This window comes from Gopherus flavomarginatus, chromosome 1, assembly GCF_025201925.1.
Source record: "Gopherus flavomarginatus isolate rGopFla2 chromosome 1, rGopFla2.mat.asm, whole genome shotgun sequence".
Taxonomy (NCBI): Eukaryota; Metazoa; Chordata; order Testudines; family Testudinidae; genus Gopherus; species Gopherus flavomarginatus.
In genome coordinates this window covers 38,833,474-38,857,778 of record NC_066617.1, presented here as the reverse complement: position 1 = coordinate 38,857,778, position 24,305 = coordinate 38,833,474, and the positions used below count along the sequence as shown (strand labels likewise).

The 24,305-nt window shown below is 39.5% G+C and overlaps 1 protein-coding gene across 6 annotated transcripts in view; it reads left to right on the top strand.

Annotated features, from left to right (window-relative positions):
* Positions 1 to 24,305, top strand: part of BRD1 (bromodomain containing 1) — a 114,363-nt gene that overhangs the window by 18,283 nt on the left and 71,775 nt on the right. For 3 of the 6 annotated variants that reach the window (XM_050936103.1, XM_050936102.1, XM_050936104.1), the window contains exon 3: positions 13,640 to 13,796. The exons of 1 other annotated variant lie outside the window; for it this stretch is intronic. In XM_050936103.1, the coding sequence (XP_050792060.1) occupies positions 13,640 to 13,796 (157 nt within the window). Of the gene's footprint in view, positions 1 to 10,029; positions 12,740 to 13,623; positions 13,797 to 24,305 lie in introns of those variants that run through there. 2 more of the 6 variants (XM_050936107.1, XM_050936105.1) reach the window with 2 other exon arrangements.

The window sequence follows — 24,305 nt, the reverse complement described above, 5'->3', positions numbered from 1 at the left end:
TATCATTTAATCATGATATGTTATGGTTTGGTATATATGAAGTCCAACAGGATTATCTAATGGTCCCTTCTGGCTTTAAAAAAACTATGAATCCTCTTCAGCCTGATGCAATGCCCATTGAAGTCAATGGGACTTCAGTTGGTGCCGGATGAGGCCCCCATTTCCTTTCAAGGAAAACTGGATCTTACTTAGACCCCAATCCTGCAAAAAGTTAAGCATATATTTAAGTTTATATTTTGAAGAAAATTCCTGACCAGGAAATATTCAATCTCCTTTTCTTAAAATCAAAATTTTCTGTGGGAAAATTTCAATCTTTCTGGAAAATGTAAATGACTGAACCCCTGGCTGATTTGAAGGCTGTGGTCAGAGCAAAAGTGAAATTGTCAAAAGGCCATACAGGTGTACAACCGAGGAGCAGATTTCATCTAGGCTGAAGGGAGATGGGGAGGCTGTGCTTCCCAGTTCTTAGGCAGTTGGGGAGTGGGGAGAACTCAGCGTCCAGCTGAGTCTACTTTGAGAGTTCTTGTCAATTTAACTTTCTGCCTGTAAGGAGAAAGTGAAATTGACCAGAACCTTCCAAATGAGTAACTGGTCATCAGAAAAAAGTTCTCACAAAACAGAATTTTTCAGAATTTGTCCTGCCAAAAAACTATTGAGGTGCTTACTGTTCATTCTGAATTGGCACACAATTTTCTGTGGGGCAGAAATTCCGCTTTCCTGAAAGCTCTACTTCAGTTAACTTCACTGGGGCTACTGGAAGTGTATAAAGTTAAGAACATGCATGTTTCTTTGTAGGATCAGGGCCTTATTTCTTTCTGTGAGTTGCTGTGTATTCTGTTAAGAATCTCTTGGGATTCTTTTTGAAGATCACCTTATTTCCTTTTAAAATACTAAAATAATTAATCTCAAACACTAGATAATCAGAAATTCAAATGTAATTAAACTTCACCGTGATTTAATTTCACTTCCTATAGTTATATTTTTAACCTTTAATAGTGGAAAATTATTGAAATGTCATATTTCCATATCTATCTTTCCGTTAATGTAAGAAGTATAGTAAAATAAAATTTCATCCTTATATATAGAAACCTTTACTGTTTGGGAAATACGGAAGTTGGAATGGAATGGACACAAATTTGTCTCCTTTTCTGTGTGTGTATAATAGCATCAGTGTTGGGTCAGTATAAAGTCAGCAATATATTGGTTTAGTTAGCTACTATATTTCATTTAGGCAGTTTTGCTTGTTATTTTTTGTGGGTCTCTTAACATAACAGCAGGGGAGGAAAGAACAAACAAGATTGTAAAGTCATAAAAAATAGGCAGGAATGAAGGAAACTCAGGAATAGAAATGGTACCTGAAATTTTAGTGTGTGTTCATATTTCAAAACTGATTAGATTTCAAGTTAGGTGTCCTTTTCAATCATACAACTTAACTGAAAATTTGATCCTTTGTGATATCCATATACAAGAAGAGGGAGTGACCACCACATAAGTTTGGTTCATGTAATTATACTGGAAAAATATACGTTTGCATTTTTGTAGGAAGCATCTCATTTTAGCTAGTCTGTGCATTTTGGAAGCCTAGTAAATGTGTAGTGTAGGCAGGTGCTGCACAAACTTTCTTACATAGTTCTTATAACTGAGTCCTTAATCTTGAACTGCCGTACTCCTGCTATTTGATATTAGTCTCTTAATCAGATACCATCAGTAAAGTTACCAGTTAAAGTGAATTGTGTGGCATTGTGTTAAAAAGATCCACATTAATTTGCACAGGTAGCATATTTCCTTTACCATTGTCTAATGTGAATTTTGATTTCCACATATTTCTTCCAGTGATCACTTGAGAGAAGATTTGTTTTTATACCCAAAACTCCCATTATTTAGATACTCTTTACTTCTAATGTCCCTACAAGAAACATTCTCTGGTTATATTCAGTAACATTTTTCAAAAGTTTTAAAGATTTCCCTCCCACCCTGGAGAAAAGTCTTAACAGGTTATATTTGATTCTGTTAAAATAAATAAAACAATTCTGCTGAGCAACAAAGAAACTACTGTAACAGCTTGAATAATAGATCCTATGCATCAGCCTCCTTTTATAAAATGCTTGACTGTGGTTTTTTTCCCCTTTGATATATAAAAAGTTATGAAGATGGAGCGGTCTTTCTGAGGAAGCGGAGGCTGTAATACATCTTTCTCTTTATTGTTTATTTGTGTAATGTGCACTGTTATGCAAATATTTTCCATTTGTTTTGTTTCTGCCTGAAGACTTCATAAAACTAGTGTTTGTTCATTGTTTATTTACTTATACAAATTGCCAAAATGGGCATGTGCCATTGAAGCCAATAGAAGCTTTGGGTGCACAGTATGTCACGGGAATGGGCCTACATATTTAAATATTTATCTGGTTCCTTTAGATTAGTGGTTCTCAAACTGTGGTCTTTGGAGCAGTTGCTGCAGTAGAAGAGAACTGGCTGGTCTTTATAGTTCTGGCTTTCCTTATTTCAAGCTGCTGCATAACATCTAAAGGGCAACTAAAAATACATTACTTTTTCATGTAACTAATAACTATAACTGCCATAGTGGTGGTATGTAATTGAAACTGAGAGAGGAACTAGTCGACATAATTATGAATGAGGGAGGTGTTCTGTGAGATTGCTTGGCCTCCCAATGGCAGTACATGAAAACATAATTTAATAAAGAAATTATCCTCCATTAGAGAGAAACTTGTCCTTTAGGTGCACCTACCTAAGTTACAGTATTTCAAACACTTCAAAAAAATCAAACAGAACCAAAATCCTTTTCTGGATTCAATTGTTTTCAAGCCAACATTCACTTATAGCTTAAGTTCCCGGTTTCTGTCACACAGATGCAATATATGTGCAGCTCCCATTGACAACCATTAGGTAAATCCCCAAATAACAAATTATGAGTAGGACTTCAGTATATCCTAGTTCCACAGTTAGAGTAATGTCACAATACTCAGACTGCAAGCAGAACTGTAAGGCTGTGAAACAAATATAACAGTTGTGAAAATGTTTAGACATCTTAGTGGTTTTGGAGTGGAGTCCAGAAAAGGGGAAACTAGCAGGGGGCCTGCCAGGGGAAACTCAAGAAATTAAAAGGTTGTAGTCTGACGAAATAGCTTTAGAATAGTGGCTCTCAAACTTTTGTACTGGTGACCCCTTGCACATAGCAAGCCTTTGAGTGCGACCTCCCCCCTTAAATATATAAAAAAGTTTTTAATTAATAACACCATTATAAATGCTGAATGCAAAGCGGGGCTTGGGGTGGAGTTTGATGGCTCACAACCCCCCCATATAATAACCTCCTGACCCCCAGTTTGAAAAGCCCTGCTTTAGAAAATGGCCAGTGTGAGGATGGTAGCACATGCATTTATGCTATTGGTTTCTATCTAGAACAACAACTCGGAACCTCAAAATTTGTCCTATTAGACAGGACCAATTATACATGGAGGGCTGCTGAAACTAATGGAACAGAACTACTTTCCTTTTACAACTCTCTAAGAGGTAAACAATACAGAAAGGCTTTAAGATACTGAATTTTGAAGTTTGTTTTTATCTATAATATATACGTTATACACGTGCTCCATAGTAATGTTAACACATTTGGCACCCGTGTCAGCAGTCTCAGAAGAGAGGTCAAGAATTGCACAAATGTGGAGATTGACCTACCTTTCCTGCAGAGATTCTTCCAGATCAGAGCAAAAACTTATGTTTATCATACACTTTTAGTGCCTGCATGAGAACTCTTCCCATTAATCTCCTACCCCTACATTTCTGTGAGGCCTGGTCTACACTTGAAACTTCTGTTAGTATAGTAATGTTGGTTAGGACTATGGTGTTGTCCCCCTCCACCTCCCCGGGCGCATTTTTGTTAGGGCTGTCGATTAATCGTAGTTCACTCATGCGATTAACTCAGAAATATTAACTGCGATTAAAAACATTAATCACAATCACACTGTTTAAACAATAGAATACCAATTGAAATTTATTAAATATTTTTGGATGTTTTTCTACATTTTCAAATATATCGATTTCTATTACCACACAGAGTACAAAGTGTACAGTGATCACTTTATATTATTTTTTATTACAAATATTTGCACTGTAAATATGATAAATGAAAGAAACAGTATTTTTCAGTTCACCTCATATAAGTACCGTAGTACGGTCTCTATCGTTAAAGTGTAACTTACAAATGTAGATTTTTTTGTTTTTTTTTCTAACTGCACTGAAAAACAAAACAATGTAAACCTTTAGAGCCTACAAGTCCACCTAGTCCTACTTCTTCTTCAGCCAATCACTAAGACAAACAAGTTTGTTTACATTTACGGGAGTTACTGCTGCCTGCTTCCTATTTACAATGTCACCTGAAAGTGAATATAGTCGTTCACATGGCGCATTTGTAGCCAGCGTTGCAAGGTATTTAAGTGCGAGATATGCTAAACATTTGTGTGCTCCTTCGTGATTCAGCCACCATTCCGGAGAACATGCTTCCATGCTGATGATGATCATTTAAGAAAAAGTGTGTTAATTAAATTTGTGACTGAACTCCTTGAGGGAGAATTTGATGTCCCCTGCTCTGTTTTATTCGCATTCTGCCATATATTTCATGTTACAGCAGTTTTGGATGATGACCCAGCACATCTTGTTCATTTTAAGAACACTTTCGCTGCAGATTTGACAAAATGCAGAGAAGGTATCAATGTGAGATTTCTAAAAATAGCTACAGCACTCAACCCAAGGTTTAAGAATCTGAAGTGCTATCCAAAATCTGAGAGGGACGAGGTGTGCTTTCAGAAGTCTTAAAAGAGCAAGATTCAGATGCCGAAACATTTTACATTGTTTTATTTTTGAATGCAGTCATTTTTTGTACATAATTTGACATTTCTAAGTTCAGCTTTTATGATCAAGAGATTGCACTACAGTACTTACTAGATGAATTGAACATAGTATTTCTTTTGTTTTTTACAGTGCAAATATTTGTGATAAAAATAAAGATGAAATGAGCACTGTACACTTCGTATTCTGTGTTGTAACTGAAATCAATATATTCGAAAATGTAGAAAACATCCAAAAATAATTAAACAAATGGTATTCTATTATTGTTTAACTGCGCGATTAATCATGATTTTTTTTTTTAATCACTTGACAGCTCTGATTTTTATATCAGTAATAGTCCTAGTGTGTACAAAGTTATACTGGCAAAAAAGTGCTTGGCTGATATAGCTGGGAACTGATGCAAGTCTGTACCAATAAAAGCACTCTTTTTTGCTTGGGTAAGCTGCATTTACACTAGGAGTACTGGTATGGCAAACTTCCAGCTTTCTGATGGTGTATACACTGTTTGCTTCTGGAAGAGCTTTAGATTATTACTAGAATTATAATATCTGTGTATAAAAATACCTTGTGGGGAGGAGGCGGTGATGGCGGCGAATCCATGAAACTTATCTGAACAGATTGTTTATGAAAAATGTCAGTTTGGAAGCTGCAAGAGGTTTGAAATGTTAGCAGTAGTCCTAGCTGAGATGAATCAGTGGCAGAAGTTTTCCTTTGCAAGAATGGCACTTAAGTATGTGTTCGTTTACGTCCACTGCTTTGCTGAATAGGACTGCACATAGTTAAATGCTTTCTTGAATCATGGTCTCTATGCAGTTCATCATGTGGCTGTAATTTGTCACACATATGCACTAGTGACATCCACAGGATAAAACTGAATTTGTCTTGCAACTGTATTCTGATATGGAGGTCAAGGACAATATCTTGGAAGGGTTCCAACCATTCTATACTACCATTAGGGTTCTGGAGCTACTAGAGATAAAGATAAGTCTTGGTTTGTTCCCCCAAAGACAACTGTGGTACATACACATCTCAGCTTATTACCTTGAACATGATCAAGAACATTCTGCCTAGGAAAATGTGTATCTGCTGCTCCCATTAGCTATTATAACTGTTCCAAGTATCCAGCACTTCTGGAAATTTGGTCCTTAGTCTCTTCAGGAACTAAACATTTTGTGGCTGCAGCTATTCCTTAATGCACAAAGGGCTTTAATAAACCTGCTATCCTAAAAGGAGGACCTGATTCAACTGGACAGTTGATCCACTATGTTTTCTGTGAACAAGTAGAGAAGATTTGGACCACAATTACCATGGTGGAAGTCCTGAGAGTTTGGGATTGAGAAGAGTTCCACAAGGCGTTCCAAATGGCCATGTAGCTAATCAGGTTCTCTCTCTCTCTCTCTCTCTCCCCTTTTTTTTCCCTGTCAAAGGGGTCGGCAACCTCTGGCACCCTGGCAGGCCGGACCAGTTTGTTTACCTGCTGCCTCGACAGGTTTGGCTGATCACGGCTCCCACTGCCCAAGGTCCGCTGCTCCGAGCCAGTGGGGGCAGAGGGAAGCGGCATGGGCCGAGGGATGTACTGGCTGCGGCTTCCCCCATTGGCCTGGAGCGGCGAACCTGCGGAGGTGGCAGGTAAACAAATGGGTTCGGGCCCAAGAGCTGCATGTCTGAGGTTGCCGACCCCTTTGCTATGCTTTACTGGTAATGGAAACATAAACTCAGGGTTAGTGGTCCATATCTGTTCTGAGCAGGAACATGATGGAAATAAATGGTTGAAACATCTGAATGGCCTGTGATTTGTTTGCATGGGCCATTGAGAAGATCTTGCACTGGCAAATTACTCCTTTTTACTCACTGTGAAGGGAAGCTGTTGTATACTGCTTTCTGTTACCTTTGATAGCAAATCTCCTGGCTATGCTTGGGAGACACACATGCTCCAGGAATCCTGTAGTTCCCTACTAGATTAACAAATACAATTCTTAAACCTGATCAGGACTTTGTGGTTTAGTCTCACCACATCTGATCACACAAGCAGCTCAAGTTGTGGTTGCTTTGGTGTCTTCAAGTTGGTTTAGTTTTGACCCAGATTTTTGACTCAGTTGAATAGGTTTTTCTGTCTGCATGAGAACCATGTCAAAGCAGTTATTTAATTGTATTTTTTACTGTGTTGCTTATCAACTAAGTATGGTCTTAAAGCCTGTTTCATATCAGAAAAGTCTGTTATGGCAGCCAGCCTCTGATTTTCCCTCAGGGTCGTCCCTTTTCCCCTCCTCTCCCCCTGTCCCCCCATCCAGGAGATTTGCAAAGCAGCCACATATCTACATGCTTGCTTAGCAGTATTGCTTTCATTTAAAGTAAAATTTTCAAGAGCATTTTAAGTTACATATAATTTAGTCATTAAATGTCACTGGTACTTAGGAGCCTAAATTGCTTTAGCACTTTTGAAAAGTTTACCCATAGCTTCCAGATAATTTGGCTTGCCTGTCAGAGATATAGGACCTCTTTCCAGGCCCAAGCTTTTGTAACTTTAGTTTTTCGTTTTGGCATTTCCCTTTTCTTTAACCCCTCCTGCCCCCCCCCCCCCCAAACAAAAAAAACAAAACCAAAAACCTGTCTCATTCTTTATGTTAACAGAAAAACAAAAACAAAATATATGCAGGTATCTTATACCTCTACTAAAAATGTTTAATACTCATGTACAAAATCAAACACCTTTTCTGCAGTTGCTACTGCTTGTTGCAATATTTTGTTTTATTCAAACATCCTTAGAGTGTTTTACTCTCGATGGACTGACATTTGTTATAATATCTTACTGAAGAGAAAGTTAACACGTTTCCGTTCACTGTTACACCCCTTCCCACAGAGATGAGGTTTCTGTAACCCTTTATTATTTTACCTCCCACTTAGAAGGGAGCTGTGGTTAGAGCCTTGTAAAGCTTTCGCGTTCCGTTGCAGGGACTCAAATAAAACAGCACCTGTTTGCATGAACTGCTTTAGAATTTTGTGTGTTCCCATCTCATTTGCATGCAATAGTAGGCCTAAAAGCTGGGGATCTATTTTCATTATCTTCAGAGAACAGTGGTTACAGATAAATTAATCATCTTTCAGCACGTCAAAAGTGATCTAGACTTGGATAGAGGTCTGACACTGAGAAATTAACTTGCTTGCTAAACTGTTTACCACTGGCAGTGAGTGAAACTACAACTACTTCTTTGAGTAGTGTCACTGTGGGTGCTCCACTTTAGTTACATATGCCCCCTCAAGCCCTTGATTGGAGGTTTTTCTGTTAGTTGTGTCTGTCTGACCCACACATGTGCTGTATCCAACCTTCTGCTGCAGTCCAAGGATGCATCGGGCTGCATAGGTGAACTGCCCTTTGTTCCTTCTCTGCCACCTTGGCCTGAGACAGAGCTCTAAGGGATCCAACTTGTGCATGTCTCAGCATGTTTTGTAGTTGTCTGTTTGTTAGTATAGAATTAATTAGATAGTTGAGAGGTTTCAGTCCTCCCCCCCTTCTCTCTCTCTCTCTTTTTTTTTTTTTTTTTTTTAAAGATTATTTGGCCTAGGTGAGTAGGCCTGGCTTGCCAGGTTTCAAATGCTGCCTCTCTTGTTGAGAGGCTCTCCCGATCACCAACGGCCACTGTAAGTGTACCAGTTGCTTGAAGGAGTTCCATATCTCCCAAAAGTGTAACTTTGTCCTGGCTCTAAACTCTAGAGCTTGGGAGACCAAACTGAAGCTGCTGCTGATGGAATGTTCCCTTTGACCGTTCCAGGTCAGCTCAGGATACCCCCATGTACGTCTGTCTCTGAACAGGTTAAGTGACCCTCCAATTTCCGCTGAGGTCTCAACTGAGAAGAGGAAGATCCTTATCCACATCAGGGATGGTGGGATCAGTCCTGGGTACCATCTCCTCTCCTCTCTATGGGCCTTCCTAATTTCCATATTGAGTTCCTTGCCCGGCATATCAGCAACAGTTTGCCAGACATCTGGCTTCACTGCACCAGGGTCAAACAATCTTCTCCAGCAAACCCCCAACACAAGGAGACCTTTGAGGAACAGGAAACTAGGGCGGACAAAGAGCCTACCTCTTCCGATTGTGTCTTCATCGCCGGACGAGACAGTGACGCTTCTGCCACCATCGGTGGCTGATGATTGTCATCAATTCCAGGCCCTTGCAGAGAGGGTTACAGACACTATCCAGATACCAGTGGAGGAGGTTAAAGACTCGCGTCACAAGCTCCTGGACATTTTGCAGTCAGTGACACCTATCCAGGTTGTGTTACCTATTAATGAAGTGCTCCTGGATCCAGCAAAAATTGTGTGGCAAACTCTTGCCACCATACCACCAATTTGTAAACTGGCATATAAGAAATATTATGTTGCCCCGTAGGGACTCATGATTTTTGTTTTCCCATACCCAAACTAATTCCCTGGTGGTGGATGCTGCAAACAGGCAGGGTAGACAGCATTACTCCAGGTCTGCTCCTTATGCCAAGGACCAGAGAAGTGAAACCTTCATGGACAGAAGGCCTCCTCAGGAACTTTGAGTTTCGGCTCGCAAACTAACTTGGCCATTGTTGCCTGAATGACTACATGAATTACAACAAATTTGCATCCTTTACTTTACATCTTCCACAGGAGCATAGAGAACAATTCCAGGTTGTCATTAAGTAGAGTCTTTAGCTAAAACCTCTTTCCAAGTGTCCTTGGGTGCCCTGGACACTGCTGCTAGATTCATCTCCATAGCAGTTGTCATAGAATGGGGGGGAGGGATAGCTCAGTGATTTGAGCATTGGCCTGCTAAACCCAGGGTTTTGAGTTCAGTCCTTGAGGGGATTACTTAGGGATCTGGGGCAAAAATCAGTACTTGGTCCTGCTAGTGAAGGCCAGGGGCTGGACTCAGTGACCTTCCAGTTCTATGAGATAGGGATCTCTTTCTCTCTATTTTTTTTTTAATTATAGAAACATAGAACTAGAAGGGACCTTGATAGGTCATCTAGTCCCATCTCCTGCATCGAGGCAGGACTGAGTATTATCTATTCTAGACCATCCGTGACAGGTGTTTGTCTAACCTGTTCTTAAAACCTCCAATGACAGAGATTCCACAACCTCCCTAGATAATTTGTTATCTAGGGAGATAACAGATAAACTGTTCCTTACAGTTAGGAATTTTTCCTAATATCTAACCTAAATCTTGCTTGCTTCAATTTAAGCCCATTATTACTTCTTTCCTTGGTGATTAAGGAGAACAATTTATCATCCTCTTCTTTTGTAACAACCATTTACATACTTGAAGACCCCACTTAGTCTTCTCCAGACTAAACAAATCAAATTTTTTCAATCTTTCCTCATAGGTCATGTTTTGCACTCATTTTTGTTGTTCTCCTCTGGACTTTCTCCAGTTTATCTAGATCTTACCTGAAGTGTGATGCCCAGAACTGGACATAGTACTCAAGTTGAGGCCCTATCAGTGCTGAGTAGAGTGGAAGAATTACTACTTGTCTTGCCCTCATGTGCAGGGTGCCATGGCTCCAGTTGGCGAGATTCCTGAGAGAGTCTCAGAATGTGGTTGAGGACCTCCCATTTGATGATGAGAAGCTTTTCTTGAGAGCTGTGGATGGGACCATGCAGAAACTGAAAGACTCTAGGACCACGTTGAGTTCTCTGTATATATACACCCCTACAAACAAGGAGATTTAGCAGGTCTCAGACTGCCCAGAGATTGCACTCAACTCAGTACTCTGGTTTTCACAGAGTCTCTTAACCTGCTAGAAAAGGACAGATTCTAGAGGAAAAGAACTTCCTACCCTCCTTCACCTAGTACCCAGCCATTATCGGAACAATAGTTTTGACAGATTGAGGGCTCGACTTCTTCCTCACTTCTATTTGCAGCTGCAACCTTTTGCCTCCTTCCCCACTTCAGGAGACTGCCCATCCCATTTTCGGAAGGCCTGGCAGTGTATTACAACAGGTCATGGGTGTTTATAACATTGGGCTATAGCATCCATTTCACATCCCTCCACATTCATCCCTCTTCTCCATCTTTCTTCAGGGACCTTTCTCACAAGACTATATTAAGTCAAGAAGTACACTCCGTCCTTTGTTTAGGAGCAATAGAACCAGTCCCATCCCCTCGGAAAGGGTTTTACTCCATTTTCTCATGCCAAAGAAGGCTGGAGAGTGGAGACTGATCTTAGAGCTGAGACGACTGAACAAGTTTGTAAAGTCTGAAAAGTTCCGGATGGTGATTCTGGCACACAGCAGATACTTGTACTTCACCATGGGCCCAAGATTATTTTCATTACTGAGTATTCGTGATCTGGTATAATGTGCTATTATGCTTTGGGGAGGCAAAACACCAGCTTCATCATAGCAAGCAGTAACACATCAGAGGTCCATCTCAGCAGTCCCTTGAAGAGATTGTGCACTCCTTTGATCTTCCTACGTTGGTGACAAAGAGTCTAGGTGATTTCTTAAATTGTTTGGTCCTATCTAGATCTCTCTTCAGCCCCAAGGGTGTTCACGAAGCAGGATTGGCTGCTTACCTTTGTAAGAAGCAATTTTGGTTTTCCCATATCTTGACAACTGGTTACATAAGGGCCAATTTTACGAAGTCATACTGACTTACAGCCAGACAGGTCTCTCCCTCTTCCAGGAGTTTGGTCTCCAACTTATTGTAAAGAAGTCCAAGTTAGCTCCGGTACAGAGAATACAATTCCATGGGGCATACTTGGATTTGTTGACAGCCAGGGACTTCCCTCCCACAGACAGATTGATAACTTTGTTGAATCTGGGTTTGACAATTCAGGGAAGCCCTAGTATTATAGTAAGGAATGGCTTGCAGCTCCTGGGTCATGTGGCAGCTTGCACCTTCGTGACCAAGAATGCAGGATTACGCCTTGACTTCTTTCAAGGCTGGTTCATGAAGTCTTATTCCTCATCCAGAGTTAAGTTGGGCAAACAGGTCACAGTTTTCTGCCAACTGAAGAACTCCCTGGATTGGTGGAAGATCAGCACAAAGTTTGTGCAGGTGTCCTTTTCATCTGCCCAGTTCCAGCAATAACTGTGACAATGAACACATCACTGTTAGGTTGGGAGCACCCTATTCTATCCATCTACCTGTATTTCCCCCCCCCCCCCCAACCACATAAATATCAGCAGGGGACTTTTCTTCATATGTTAGCTGTACAATGGGCATCGGCCTTTTATCTGGATAAGACCAAGCAATTTTGGAAATTACCTAGACTGTGTCTCCAATGCAGAAAGTTCAGAGAGGTCCACAGTCTCTTCAGAGGACTTTTGAGATGGATCTCTGAGTGTATTACTGCTTGCTACGATGCAGCTGGTGTTTTGCCTCCCCAAAGGATAATAGGACACTACCAGAGCACAGGTTTTCACAGATACAGAGCTGCTACATGGGCTTCAGTGCATACGTTTTCTAAACTCTGTGCCTCGGTTCATTCCATCAGATCTGGTGCAGAACTTGGTTCTGTTACATGAGTTTCAGTCCTGGACTTGATTGTGAAGCTTCTTCCTCCATGTGAGGATACTGTTGGAGAGTCACCTGAAGTGGAGCACCCATTGGGACACTATTCATAGAAGAAGAAAAAGCTTCTCTCATTGTGCAGTAACTGGTTCTTTGAGGTGTGTGTCCTTGTGGGTGCTCCACTACTCGCCCTGCGTCCACTCTGCTTTGGACTGTTCTTGCTGGATGTTTGGCTAGAGAAGGAACTGAGGGCAGTTTGCCCACACAGCCCTATATACCCTTGTGGCACAGGGTTGTCTAGAGCGCTCGCGCAGGCTGAATGGATGCTGCTGATGGAAAAATCTCCGATCAAGGGCTCAAGAGGCTTGTGCGTACCTGAGGTGGAGCAGAAGGTGAGTGACGTGTTCTTTTACCTTTATTAACTTTTTTGTAAATACATTACACAGATTATCCACTAAGAAACGCTTAACTCTTTTAGTTTGACTATTGAACTGAACAAAATACATCATGTTCTATTTTAAGAATCCTTTAAAATGTTTGGTTGTTTTACCTTGAGAAAGTGTCCCATAATTGCTATTTGATGACCGAGTCTTGCAGCTCCTATGTATACATAAGTTCCCTTGAGGCTGTGTGTGCACTACTATGGTATCTGTGTTCTGATATTTGGATTTTCAAATTGCTTTGTTCTTCAGAAAAGTCTCTCTTCTAGGCACTTAAAAAAAATAGGTCTAGAGGAGTTTTTTTTAATTGACTTTTTAATATCCAAGGTGCATTTTAAATTTTTAGAAAAAGCTAAAAATATCTTTTTTTAAAAAATAAACTAAATACACACAGTAGTAAGTAATGAACACACAAAACATTCATCTGAAAATTTGTATAGGGCTTTAGGGCCCTAAAAATTAATTACAGGAGTTTAGGATTAAATATCAACCTTTTAAAAAAAAATCTACTGCTGAGATTTTGCTGTCAAATTTAATCTGAAAGCATTTTTTATGCCTGGATTAATAACTCATGAAAATTTACACATCTTCATATATTAGTATCATAATGTGTAATTTGATAGAAACTAAAATGTTGAGTAGCTGCTGCTAAAGATTTTATTTATTTTAGAAATCAGATAAAATCAGAGCAATATAGTCCAAAGAGACTTTGTAATAAATGTTAGTGCCATATTGTTGTAGTATACAAAATATCTTGATAGAAATGAAAACTCTGATATTTAATTTCCATAACCAAAAACTTGTTTGATGCTTTGCTGCAAAAATTAAACTTTCAGTTTTTCCACATTTTAGATTAAATAAAATTATGAATCAGGTGGCCATTCAACGGAAGAAGCAGTTTGTTGAAAGAGTACACAGTTACTGGTTACTTAAAAGACTGTCTAGGAATGGTGTTCCTCTATTGAGAAGGCTGCAGTCCAGTTTACAGTCACAAAGAAACATACAACAGGTACGTAGCACACTTTTTACTCAAAACACAGATTTCAAGTCTTTTAATTTAATTTCATTTTGTAAAGAAAACACAAAAATTTCTAGGGAACTAGCTTTGAATAAAATTTCATTTTCCTTTTAGATTATCGTCTGATGGATAATGTCCTCTGAATTCTAATTTAAGATAATATAGTCTTGACAAATATTTTTTTTAGGCCTCATTAGATGTACAAAAATATTTTTTGTATTTATCTTTGGTATGTTGTAGCAGGGAAATATTGTTCACCAAAGTCTTCGAACATCATCTATAATAATATTCAGGTTATTATGTCTCACTCATTACTGGAGTCTGAGTGTTTTACACCTATAGTAAACCAATAAGACCCAGAAATGCATTTTTATTTTAATATCCATTGGAAACACATGAAACAAATTCAGTGGTTATTAACTGGATAAGAGAATAAGGAAGGCTTTTGGAGGTATATTTTACAAACGGGGGAAGGCAGGGTAGCCTAGTGATTAGAGCACTGGGCTGGCATTCAGGAGACAATTCAGGGTCATTCTGCAGCTCTGCTACTGCATTGCTTGGTGACCTTGGGCAAATCACTTCCTGCATTGTACCTGAGTTCCTGATTTGTAAATGGGGATAATGATACTGATGTTCTCTGTAAAGTGATTTGAGATCTATGGGGATAAAAAGTGCTATGTAAAATCAAGGTATTATAAACATGACCTGAAACTTTTTTAAATCCCAATGGTTTTTCCTGTTCCTGGTGTTTGGTGGCAGTAGAATTAAGCCATAAATTGTCCAGGGTGAAATTCCCCCCAGCGTAGAGAACCTGACAGAGATCTATGTACCATTTCAATCCTTCTGAAACAGTGCTTCTATATCCTGGGAAATTTCCCAAAATCTAGGAATTTTTGAGTAAAATGTTTTGAATGAAAATTCCCAATTTCCCAAGTTGAAACATTTTACTCACAAATTCCCAGGTTTGGGGAAATTTCTCAGGATATAGAAGCACTGTTTAAAAAAAAAAAACAAAAAAAACTTTATCTGGGAATTGTTCACCAGATTTGGGAAATTTTTAGTGCTAGGTTGGAAAAGTTGTCATCAGGATATAGAAGCACTGTTCTGAAACCCCTTTATGATTCCTTAAGTGGGACTGAAATTATACAATTTTACTGGCTTTCTGCACAATTGCACTTACCAAAACCACATTTAGGTTGACTTAAAATTATAAATATATTTAGAAAATGAAGTACATGAAAAACAAAAGAAAAAATTATTACCCTTTGCCATCCAATTTCTGGGTCCTAATCAGGAGTAGGAAGCAACATGTACTTTGTTTCGGGGGTTTGTGAGGTTGTCATCTCTTGTGCGAATAACACATAACCCTGACCTTGGGTTTTTACTTAAAAATCTGTGTAATTTTAAGTCATTAGTAGATTCTATAAATGAGTTAAGGCCTCAGTCCTGCAATTTGAATCATGATGGCAGAGCCTAGCCCGACTCTGATTCAGTAGGGTTCACGTAGTGCAGATTTCAGCCTGCATGAATCAAAATGCAGGAGTTTTTTCATCACTCTTTTTTAAAAGAGCTGAGAATATGTGTGACTGTTTCTTTCAGTTTGTTCTCTTTTTTTAAGAGTGGGCCCCATAACAGTTATAAAGTAGTCTTCAGTTTTAAAGCTGTCTTCTTTTCATGAAGAACTCTTGATCAGAAGAATTTAGTGTAATTTTATATTGTCATTTAAATTATGATTATATATACAAAACTATTAAATTAAAAATTTCCCTCAGTACATCAAGAACACTGTTTATCCTGTGCTATTATTTGCTAATACATCACTCGCTGGTAGCCTGTCCTTGGGGAGGGGAGAGATCATGATCATTATTGCTTTGTCACTTCCTTAGTTCTTCTCTTTGTCCCTTTCTCCCTCTCCCACATTACTTCTCTCTTTTTCTTTTATGAAAACCCCCTTGTTGTGGATTGTGACATCCAAAGAAGTTATTTATAGAGGTAACATAGCTGGTTGATAAGACTGATAGAATTGAAATTGGATGTAAATCAGCCAGTTATTTCTTTCTCTTTTCTCCTTCCTTCCCTGTTCTGCTTGTGTAGAATTTTTTAAATGTGTAATTTTAGTTTTTTAAAGATGTTAGAGTTTGAATTTTTGACCTACACAACTAGGTACTGATCCTGCACCACTGAAGTCAATGAATGAAGGATCAAGCTCCTATAGAAGGCTATTTGAATAATGTCTCACTAATCTAAATTAAGTCAGAAATTTAATAGCTCATTGCACTATAAAACAGATAAATTGTACAACTATAAAAGTCTTGTGTAATCTTCTAGTTTTAAATATTAGAAATTCCAGCTCAGAAGACATATTGCATATGAATAAAGTCATTTGTGTATAATCTTAGTTATTCATAAATAGTTGCAACTAAAAACATCCCCAAATAATTGTAAAATGACTTCAGCGGGAGCTATTTGTGTGCCCAGCATGTCTAGAAATCAGGGCAAGTGCTTAGCTCCTGGGGGTTGAGGGGAGAGGGATGTGAGTGTCTGGGCTGCGGTGTGCCCCACAGCAGGCTCTGGGGGAGAGGGTGTGTGTGTCTCTGAGGCTGGAGTGGCAGAATTTTGCCCCAAGATGTGCCCAGCTAGCAAGTGTGACACACCCATACTGAGATGCCCAGCAAAAACATAACAGAGAAACAGGAACTGAGTTGTCATAAGGGTTTCTTTAACTCTACTCCTGGGGGATCTCTTTTGTTGTCTGTATTGTTACAGACATACTTGCTGACAGGCATTTTGAAATAATTTATCAAAATAATTGAAACTAGTGTGATTATATTTTGTTGTTTTGACAAATAAAATATGCAGAACTTTCCAGAATTTTAAAATATTATGCACAGACTTTTAAATCTTTTGTCACAGAATTCCCCCAGGAGTAACATAGTGGAATGATAACTGGCAGAATGAAAGTTTAGTTTATGTTGTTCAAGTGTTTTCATTTTCAACCCCTCTTCTGACTCACTTCCAAAACTTTTGCTTGCTAAACTGAAATTCCACAGAAGTGAAAAATTGTGTGCCTTTCTCCAAAGGTGAGTGTGTAATTAGTTGTTTTGTTTTGTTTTTTGAGCTTAATGAAAACATGGTTCAGCCTTTCTTGACTGAGAACTACGGGGGAGGACGAAAGGGGAAGCATATCCACTTAAAAAACCCCGGGTGTGTTGGAACAGCTTGATAAAAACTGTTCCAGTTAGAAAATATCGGTGTGATTTAATATAATGGATTTATCTTAATGAGCCACTTCTCTTTTAAAATGTGCTCAAATATTAGGGCAGTCAACAGATTGCTACAGCCTAAAGGGGAGATTTTACTGAAATAAAGATCTATATTGAACGAAAGTTTTAAAAACTTGATTTGTAACCCTTGAACAGGGACCCTTTAGCTTGCCTGTCTGGCGGTATTAAACACATTTTGCTACAGCTTCTTTTTTACTTTTAAGTTGTACAGGTTGTACTGTAAGTATTTAACAAGTGTCTTTAGGGTACCACAATGTATGTACCCTTCTAAGCATCTAAATGTCAATACATATTGCTCTTTATAATCATTTGGTATAAAAAATTGTAAAAAAAAAAAAAAAATTTGTAAGTAGGTTTAGTGTTTCCTCCATAGTTTAGGATTAACCAACAAAGATAAAATCTCAGTATAATAAAAATTTCAGAATAGAGTTTTTTAAGATTTAATCTGAAAATAAGTTCCACAAACAAGAACCCTAATTAGAAACGGAGATTGATTGTATGTAAGCAGTTTCAGTTGAAGAGGCCATTGGTCCATTTTAGTTAATGTCCAACATGTGAGAATGAGAACTTTGTTATACTTTTTCATTTCACCTTGGGGAGTAGCTATCCTGTAGGAACAGATTGTGAAATATATTTGGTAGATGATGAGCCTCTAATTGTTTTGAAATTAAATAGAAAGATGGACGTTTTATTTGTTCCTTATTTCTTCAGATTGAAAAGTAACTCCCTCAAAAGAGGGTTATAATATTTTCAGTAGTGTCAGTTTTATTTCTGCACCTGTAAAGTTGGAGGAGAAATTACAAACATTTTAAAGTTGTTCTAAAATGGTTTGCCTAGATTGAAAGTACCTATTATAGAAGAGGACTAATAATAGAAACCTGAATATAAGGTTCTTTTTCAAATAGTGTCCCTGTGGATGCTCAACTTCAGGTGTGCCTGTGTCTTTGTTCAGAGACTTTTGGTAGCAGTACCTGTATGGCCTGCTCATATATCCCACACCTTTCTGGGCACTGCGCTGAGACTATGTGGGTCTGCACAGGCAAACCACTCTGTCCCTTCTGATCTACCTTTTGGCCCAAGACAGAGTCTGCTATGGGCTTGTTCTCTAATATTTAGCTTTTTCTCAGATCTCTTATAGTTCCTTACCTTAGTGTTATAGTTGTTGGAACAATTGTTATTTGTTTTTTCTAACCCTCTCCTCAAAAAACCCAGCAGCCCACCACACCAAACTTTGTATTGATAGAGATAGTTTTTAGATAGATAGATAGAATTTGGGTACCCAAGGTTCTAATCATGTCTTCTGAGCCAGTGCTCCCCTCTGTTAACAAGTGCTTGGGGTTTGTCAGTATCAGAATTCTCTTGGTCACTGACTCCTTTATCACCTAGGGTACCACACTCCCCCATATCTATTCTTCAAGCCAAACAACTCTCTCTCCCTCACCCCCACCCCAGAGTATATGGGAAAGGACTCATCACACTCTCAAATTTCGGTACAGGTTCACATCCTATTCTAGAACAGATCGCTTTCTGTTCTATACTGATGTATTGTACAAGGACAGACTTCAAATGACACCCACATGGCAGGAACACAGGTGGCTGCCTCCACCTATGCCTTTTGGGCCCCAGAGTGCCCTTGTTGGGGTCCGTGGGCATTGTCACCAACAATTTATATCAAGGTCCTCGCAACATCTGAGGGAACAGAGAAGAGCCTATTCTCCTCAACCCCATTTACCACTACCTGTCCCAGAGGAACAGACCTGTGAGGAGCAAGAAGCAAGGGCCAATAAGGAGGTTGTACCTCTTATTAATATTTCTTCCTCATCTCCTGATGAAACACTATACTCCACCATCTTCTAGGGCAGAGTTCAGGCATTTTCTTGAACTGATGAAGTAGATTGTTGACATGCTGCAAATTCCCTTAGAGCAAGTTTAGGAGTCCCACCATAAACTCCTAGCTATTTTACACACTTCGAGGTCTATGAAGATTACCATTACAGTCAATGAAGCTCTTGTGGAGCCCATTAAGATGGTTTGGTAAATCTCTGCTATCATACCGCCTACCTGCAAAGTATGATGTTCCAGCTAGGGAATTGGAGTTTCTGTTTTCTCACCCAACTCAGAATTCCATTGCCATGCAGACCATTAATGAATGAGACAGACAATATAACTCAAAGTCCACCCCATACAGTAAGAACCATAAGAGACTCAATCTTTTTGGTCTTCAGCCACATTTCAGTGCAGGATAGCAAAACATCAGGCGTTCATGGCCAAATACAACTATTTAAATGATGATAAATTCAGTTCTTTTATTGAGCATCTCCGGAAGAACATCAGGACCAGTTTAAGTCCATTCTACAAGAAGGTCAGCTCCTGACTAAGACATCACTCCAGGCCTCCTTGGATGCAGCAGATACTGCAGCACGGTCTGTCTCCACTGCCGTGATTGTGAGAAGAGCATCTTGGCTACATCTGTTGGGCTTTCCAAGATAGGTTCAGAGTACTGTTGAAGGTATCCCCTTTGGCATTCACAACCTTGTGAACTTGACAAATACGTCTCTCCATGCTTTAAAGGACTCGAGAGCCATATTGCAATCCCTAGGGGTTTACACTCCTGTCAATAAAAGGAGATTTGGTAGTTCTCAGATGGCACAAAGAGCATGCTCTGCCCTGTATTCAACATATATCCTTCTGAATCCCTTGGTCAAGAAACAAAGATACTCAAAAAAGAAACCTTCTTCAGCTACAGATGCATCTTCTCAGACACCCACGTCCCCCATACGATAGTTTTGATGACTTGGTCGAGAATCTCAACCATCCAACCAACAAGGTCTTACAGCTGCAACATCTTATCCTTCTCCCTCCTTTTGAATGTTGTCTCTCCCATTTTCAGGATGCATGGGAGTTGCATATCATCAGACAAATGGGTTTTGGAAACTATAACATCTGGTTACAGTATCCATTTCAAATCTCCTACCCATTCTCTCTGCCTGTCCCTCTTCAGGGATCCCCTCATGATCATTTGCTAGAACAAAAAGTGACATCTCTTGTACATAAGGGAACAATGGAACCAGTTTCTGTGCAACACAGGGTAAGGGGATTCTATTCAAAGTACTTCCTGGTTCCCAAAAAGAATGGAGGGTGGAGGCCAGTTTTAGACCTTCGATCTTAAATATGTAAAGCAACAAAAATTCAGGATGGTGATCTTTTCAGCAAAGATTCCTTTATTAGAAGTAGGAGACTGGTTTGTGATTCTCGACCTACAAGACACATTTTTCAAGTCGCTATTCACCCTTCATAGAAGAAGCTTCTTCATTTCCTAATAAACTGAGAACGTTATAAATGCATGGTGTTCCCCTTAGATCCATCTTCAGCACTGAGTGTATTTTCAAAGATTCTGGCAGTAGTAGTTGCTAACCTACATCGTTTGTGTATAATGGTTTTCCTGTACCTAAAGTATTGGTTCATCAGGGGCAGGTTGTCTCAGGAAGCGTTGATGTCAGTAAAGATCGTGTGTTCCCCATTTCACAGCCTGGGCCTTCAAATCAACCTTGAAAAGTCCATTTTGACTCCACTATAGCATCCAGATTTCATAGGCAAGTCCCTGGATGCAGTGACAGGCAAAGCATACCTACTGTCCAGCATGTTGCTTGCCTTAGTGAATTTCATCTAAAAGATTCAGGGCAGTCCTCAAGTAACAGTAAGAGATTGTCTTCAACTGCTAGGACATGTCCGATTGTGTCATTTTAGTGCTGCATGCCAGATTACACCTCCAAGGACTACAGGGATAATGGAATGGTTTGCAGACCAAGCATGCAGTCTAGACAGGTTACTCTCTGTTCCGCAATATGTTCTACAAGCACCCAACTGGGGGAAGGCCTGGAACAGAACTGCACGGGTGTTCCATTCTTCTGGATTTCCCCTCCATTAGATCATTCACTTTTGGGGTGGGGGCACATCTGAGACCTCACGAGGTACAGGGACAATGGTCACTACAAGAGCAGTTTCTCCACATCAGTCTCTCTGGAATTGAGAGCCCTCAAAAATGCTTGCCAATGCTTCTTTAGCACTAATCAAGTAAAAGTCAGTAAAGATAAATGATAGAGAATGTGGCATGCATGTATTATATCAACATCCCCATCTCAGTGCCAAAGCGATAAAACCCTGAAATTGGTGCATAGCTAGCCACATAGTCATCTCAGTTTCTCACCTTCTAGATATTCAGAACACCATGGCAGATGACTTCAGCAGATATTTTTCTCTAAATTAGGAATGGGAACTGAACTCCAGATTCTTCCACAAGGCATTCTTAGCCTGGGGTTTGATCTGTTTGCCATGGCAGCCAGCACAAAATGCATCAGGTATTGCTCAGGGGTGGGGAAGAGGCCCCATTTCACAGTGGACTTGTTCCTTATCTCATGGACGAAAGGACTTCTCTTTGTGCATCTACCTACCCTGCTACTGTTAAAGGTTCTCAACAAGAAACCAAGATCAATCCAGAGTGACACTGATTGCACTAATACGGCCAAGACAGGTCTGGTATCCATATATGATCAGACTAAACTCTCACCCTGGCTGAGCATTTCATCCCAGCCTGCAGATTCTGAGGCTCCAAGCATGGTTCCTCAAAGGTTCTGTGGAATAGAGAGATCCTGTTTGTCAGAGGTACAACATGTTTTATTAAATAGTAGAAAAACATCTATAAGAAGTACTTATCTCCAGAAAAGGAAATATTATATTTGGGGTATTCTGTTAGCCGACTCGCTCTCCTCTTTGCCGAGTATTGGATTACCTACTGGAACTGAAAGCATCAGGAGTTTCTGTGAATTCCATTAGGGTTCACTTAGCAGTAACAACTTTTCACACACCTAAAGGTTTTTGGTTTTTTTTCACTCTTAACTCACCTAACTATTCCAAAATTCCTAAGAGATTTATTGAATATCTCCCCATAAATCACAGATCCTGTTCCAAGTTAGGGCTTGAACGTAGTTCTTAATTGTGTCATGAAACACCTTTTTAAGCCACTAGCTATGTGTTCTTTATTGGATTTATAAATGAAGACAGTCTTCCTGGTAGCAATCTCTTCTGCCCCCAGGGTGGGAGAATTGGGGGACCTTAATGGCAGACCCCTTTTAGGATATTCACCAGAGAGAAAGTGTTGCTGCAGGCCTATCCCAAGTTTTTTATCTAAGGGCTGGTCTACACTACGGGGGAAAATTGATCTTAGATACGCAACTTCAACTACGTGAATAACGTAGCTGAAGTCGAAGTATCTAAGATCAAATTACTCTCCATCCTCACGGCGCGGGATCGATGTCCGCGGCTCCCCCTGTCGATTCCGCAACTCCATTCGGGTTGGTGGAGTTCCGGAATCGATATAAGCGCTTTCGGGGATCGATATATCACGTCTAGATGAGACGCGATATATCGATCCCCGAGCAATCGATTGCTACCCACCGATACGGTGGGTAGTGAAGACGTAGCCTATGGTGTCCTCAGAATTTTATATTAAACTATTCACCTCCCAGTTTTTTTCCCCCCCAAGCTGTGCTGGGACTATTCAAGAAACCATATTCCAGTAGATGTCAGGAGGGCATTAGCCTTCTACCTAGATAGGACCAAACTTTTTAAAAGATCTCCAAGAATATTTGTGTCCATTGCTGGACAGAAACACGGGTTCAGTAATTTCAAAACACAGGTTATCAAAATGGATCTCTGATTATATTAAGATTTGTTGTAACAGAACTCATGTTCAGCCCCCTTCAAGAGTGATAACATGTTCTACAAGAGCACTACCTACATCTATAGCCTAACTTAAGGATGTACCAGTTGTAGACAGCTGAAGAGTGGCAACGTGGTCGTCTGTTCAGACTTATTTTAATCATTATGTTTTATTACCTGTGGCGAGATCAGATGCTGTTGTTGATAGTGCAGTTTTGTCTTCTGGATTGGACTCTGGTCTGAACCTTCCACCTCCTTAATGGCAGTACTGCTTGGGAAACAACTGAAATGCTCTACTACCCACCCTCCTCTCCATCCTGTCATTTATTTTTAATTGGACAATTCCATGTCCAGCAATCAGCAGAAAATTTCATAATTCTTTTTCTCTTTTGTGATCCAAGAAGCATCATCACATTTTGATGTGGCAGTGACATTTTGAAGCAATTAATTACAGTGATAAATTACTTTTTAAATTTAAAGTTATAAAATAGCTAGTTCGCCTGTCTTTTCCCCTTCTCTGAGTTTTGGAAAATTGTAAATAGATTTTTAGGTTCTGCTTCATAAAAGATAGGGGTAGGGTGCTTTGGCAGAACTTCGTGGTCCAAGTCCCATCTCCTGCCCTTCTGTAAAATTCACCCTTTCATCTATGCTTTTTGTGACCAATTTCTAAAGTACTTAGTCCAATATCTAAATTACTGCCAGTGTCCTGTCCTGAGCGTCCTGCTTTAACACAAATTCACGGGGGGTAATCACTTTATTTGTCATCAGGCATTTTGATACCTGTGCAGAATAGTAGCAATCACAATGAAAATAAGCTGCCATTTTGCTGTTTAATATTTGGATTGTGTAGTGCGTAGAGAGGCCCTGATCATGGTTTGAGGCCCCATTGTGCTAGGCACTGCACACACACACAATGTAAAGATGGACCCCAGTCTTAAGAGCTTACACCTACATGTAATGTACACAGTCAGACCAATAGAAATGTAAATACCGCTGTAAATAAATGGGCAGGAGTGCAGTTCTTTGCTGTTTTTAACTTTGTCTTTTAGCTGTGAGTAGTAATTAATTATAGTTATTTGCTCCAGTATTAATTCATACAGTAATACCAAGTTTGAGCATTACAAAATCATATTGATTTAAAATCATGGGATTTAACGTGCGCAAAAATTACATCTCATTGGAGGCCTTGTTTTTTTAATGGTCTCCTGATATTTTAATCTTTAGGGGAAACTGCTTATCCCTAATTTGTATTTGATCATCTCAGGTTCAAAATTCAGTCGTAAATACATACACAAAAAGCAGGCATCCCTGTTCCCTATTTTATGGGGACTGTTTACTCATGCAGAGTTGGTGATATGCAAAGAGCTGCCAATCCCTCCCTAAATAGTCATCTTTCTCATAGTACAGGAACAAGGGAATATTCAAAGGCAGCAAATTAAAAACTAGTAAAAGGAGAAAATATGTCTTTACACAACATAATTAACTCCTGGAAATTGTT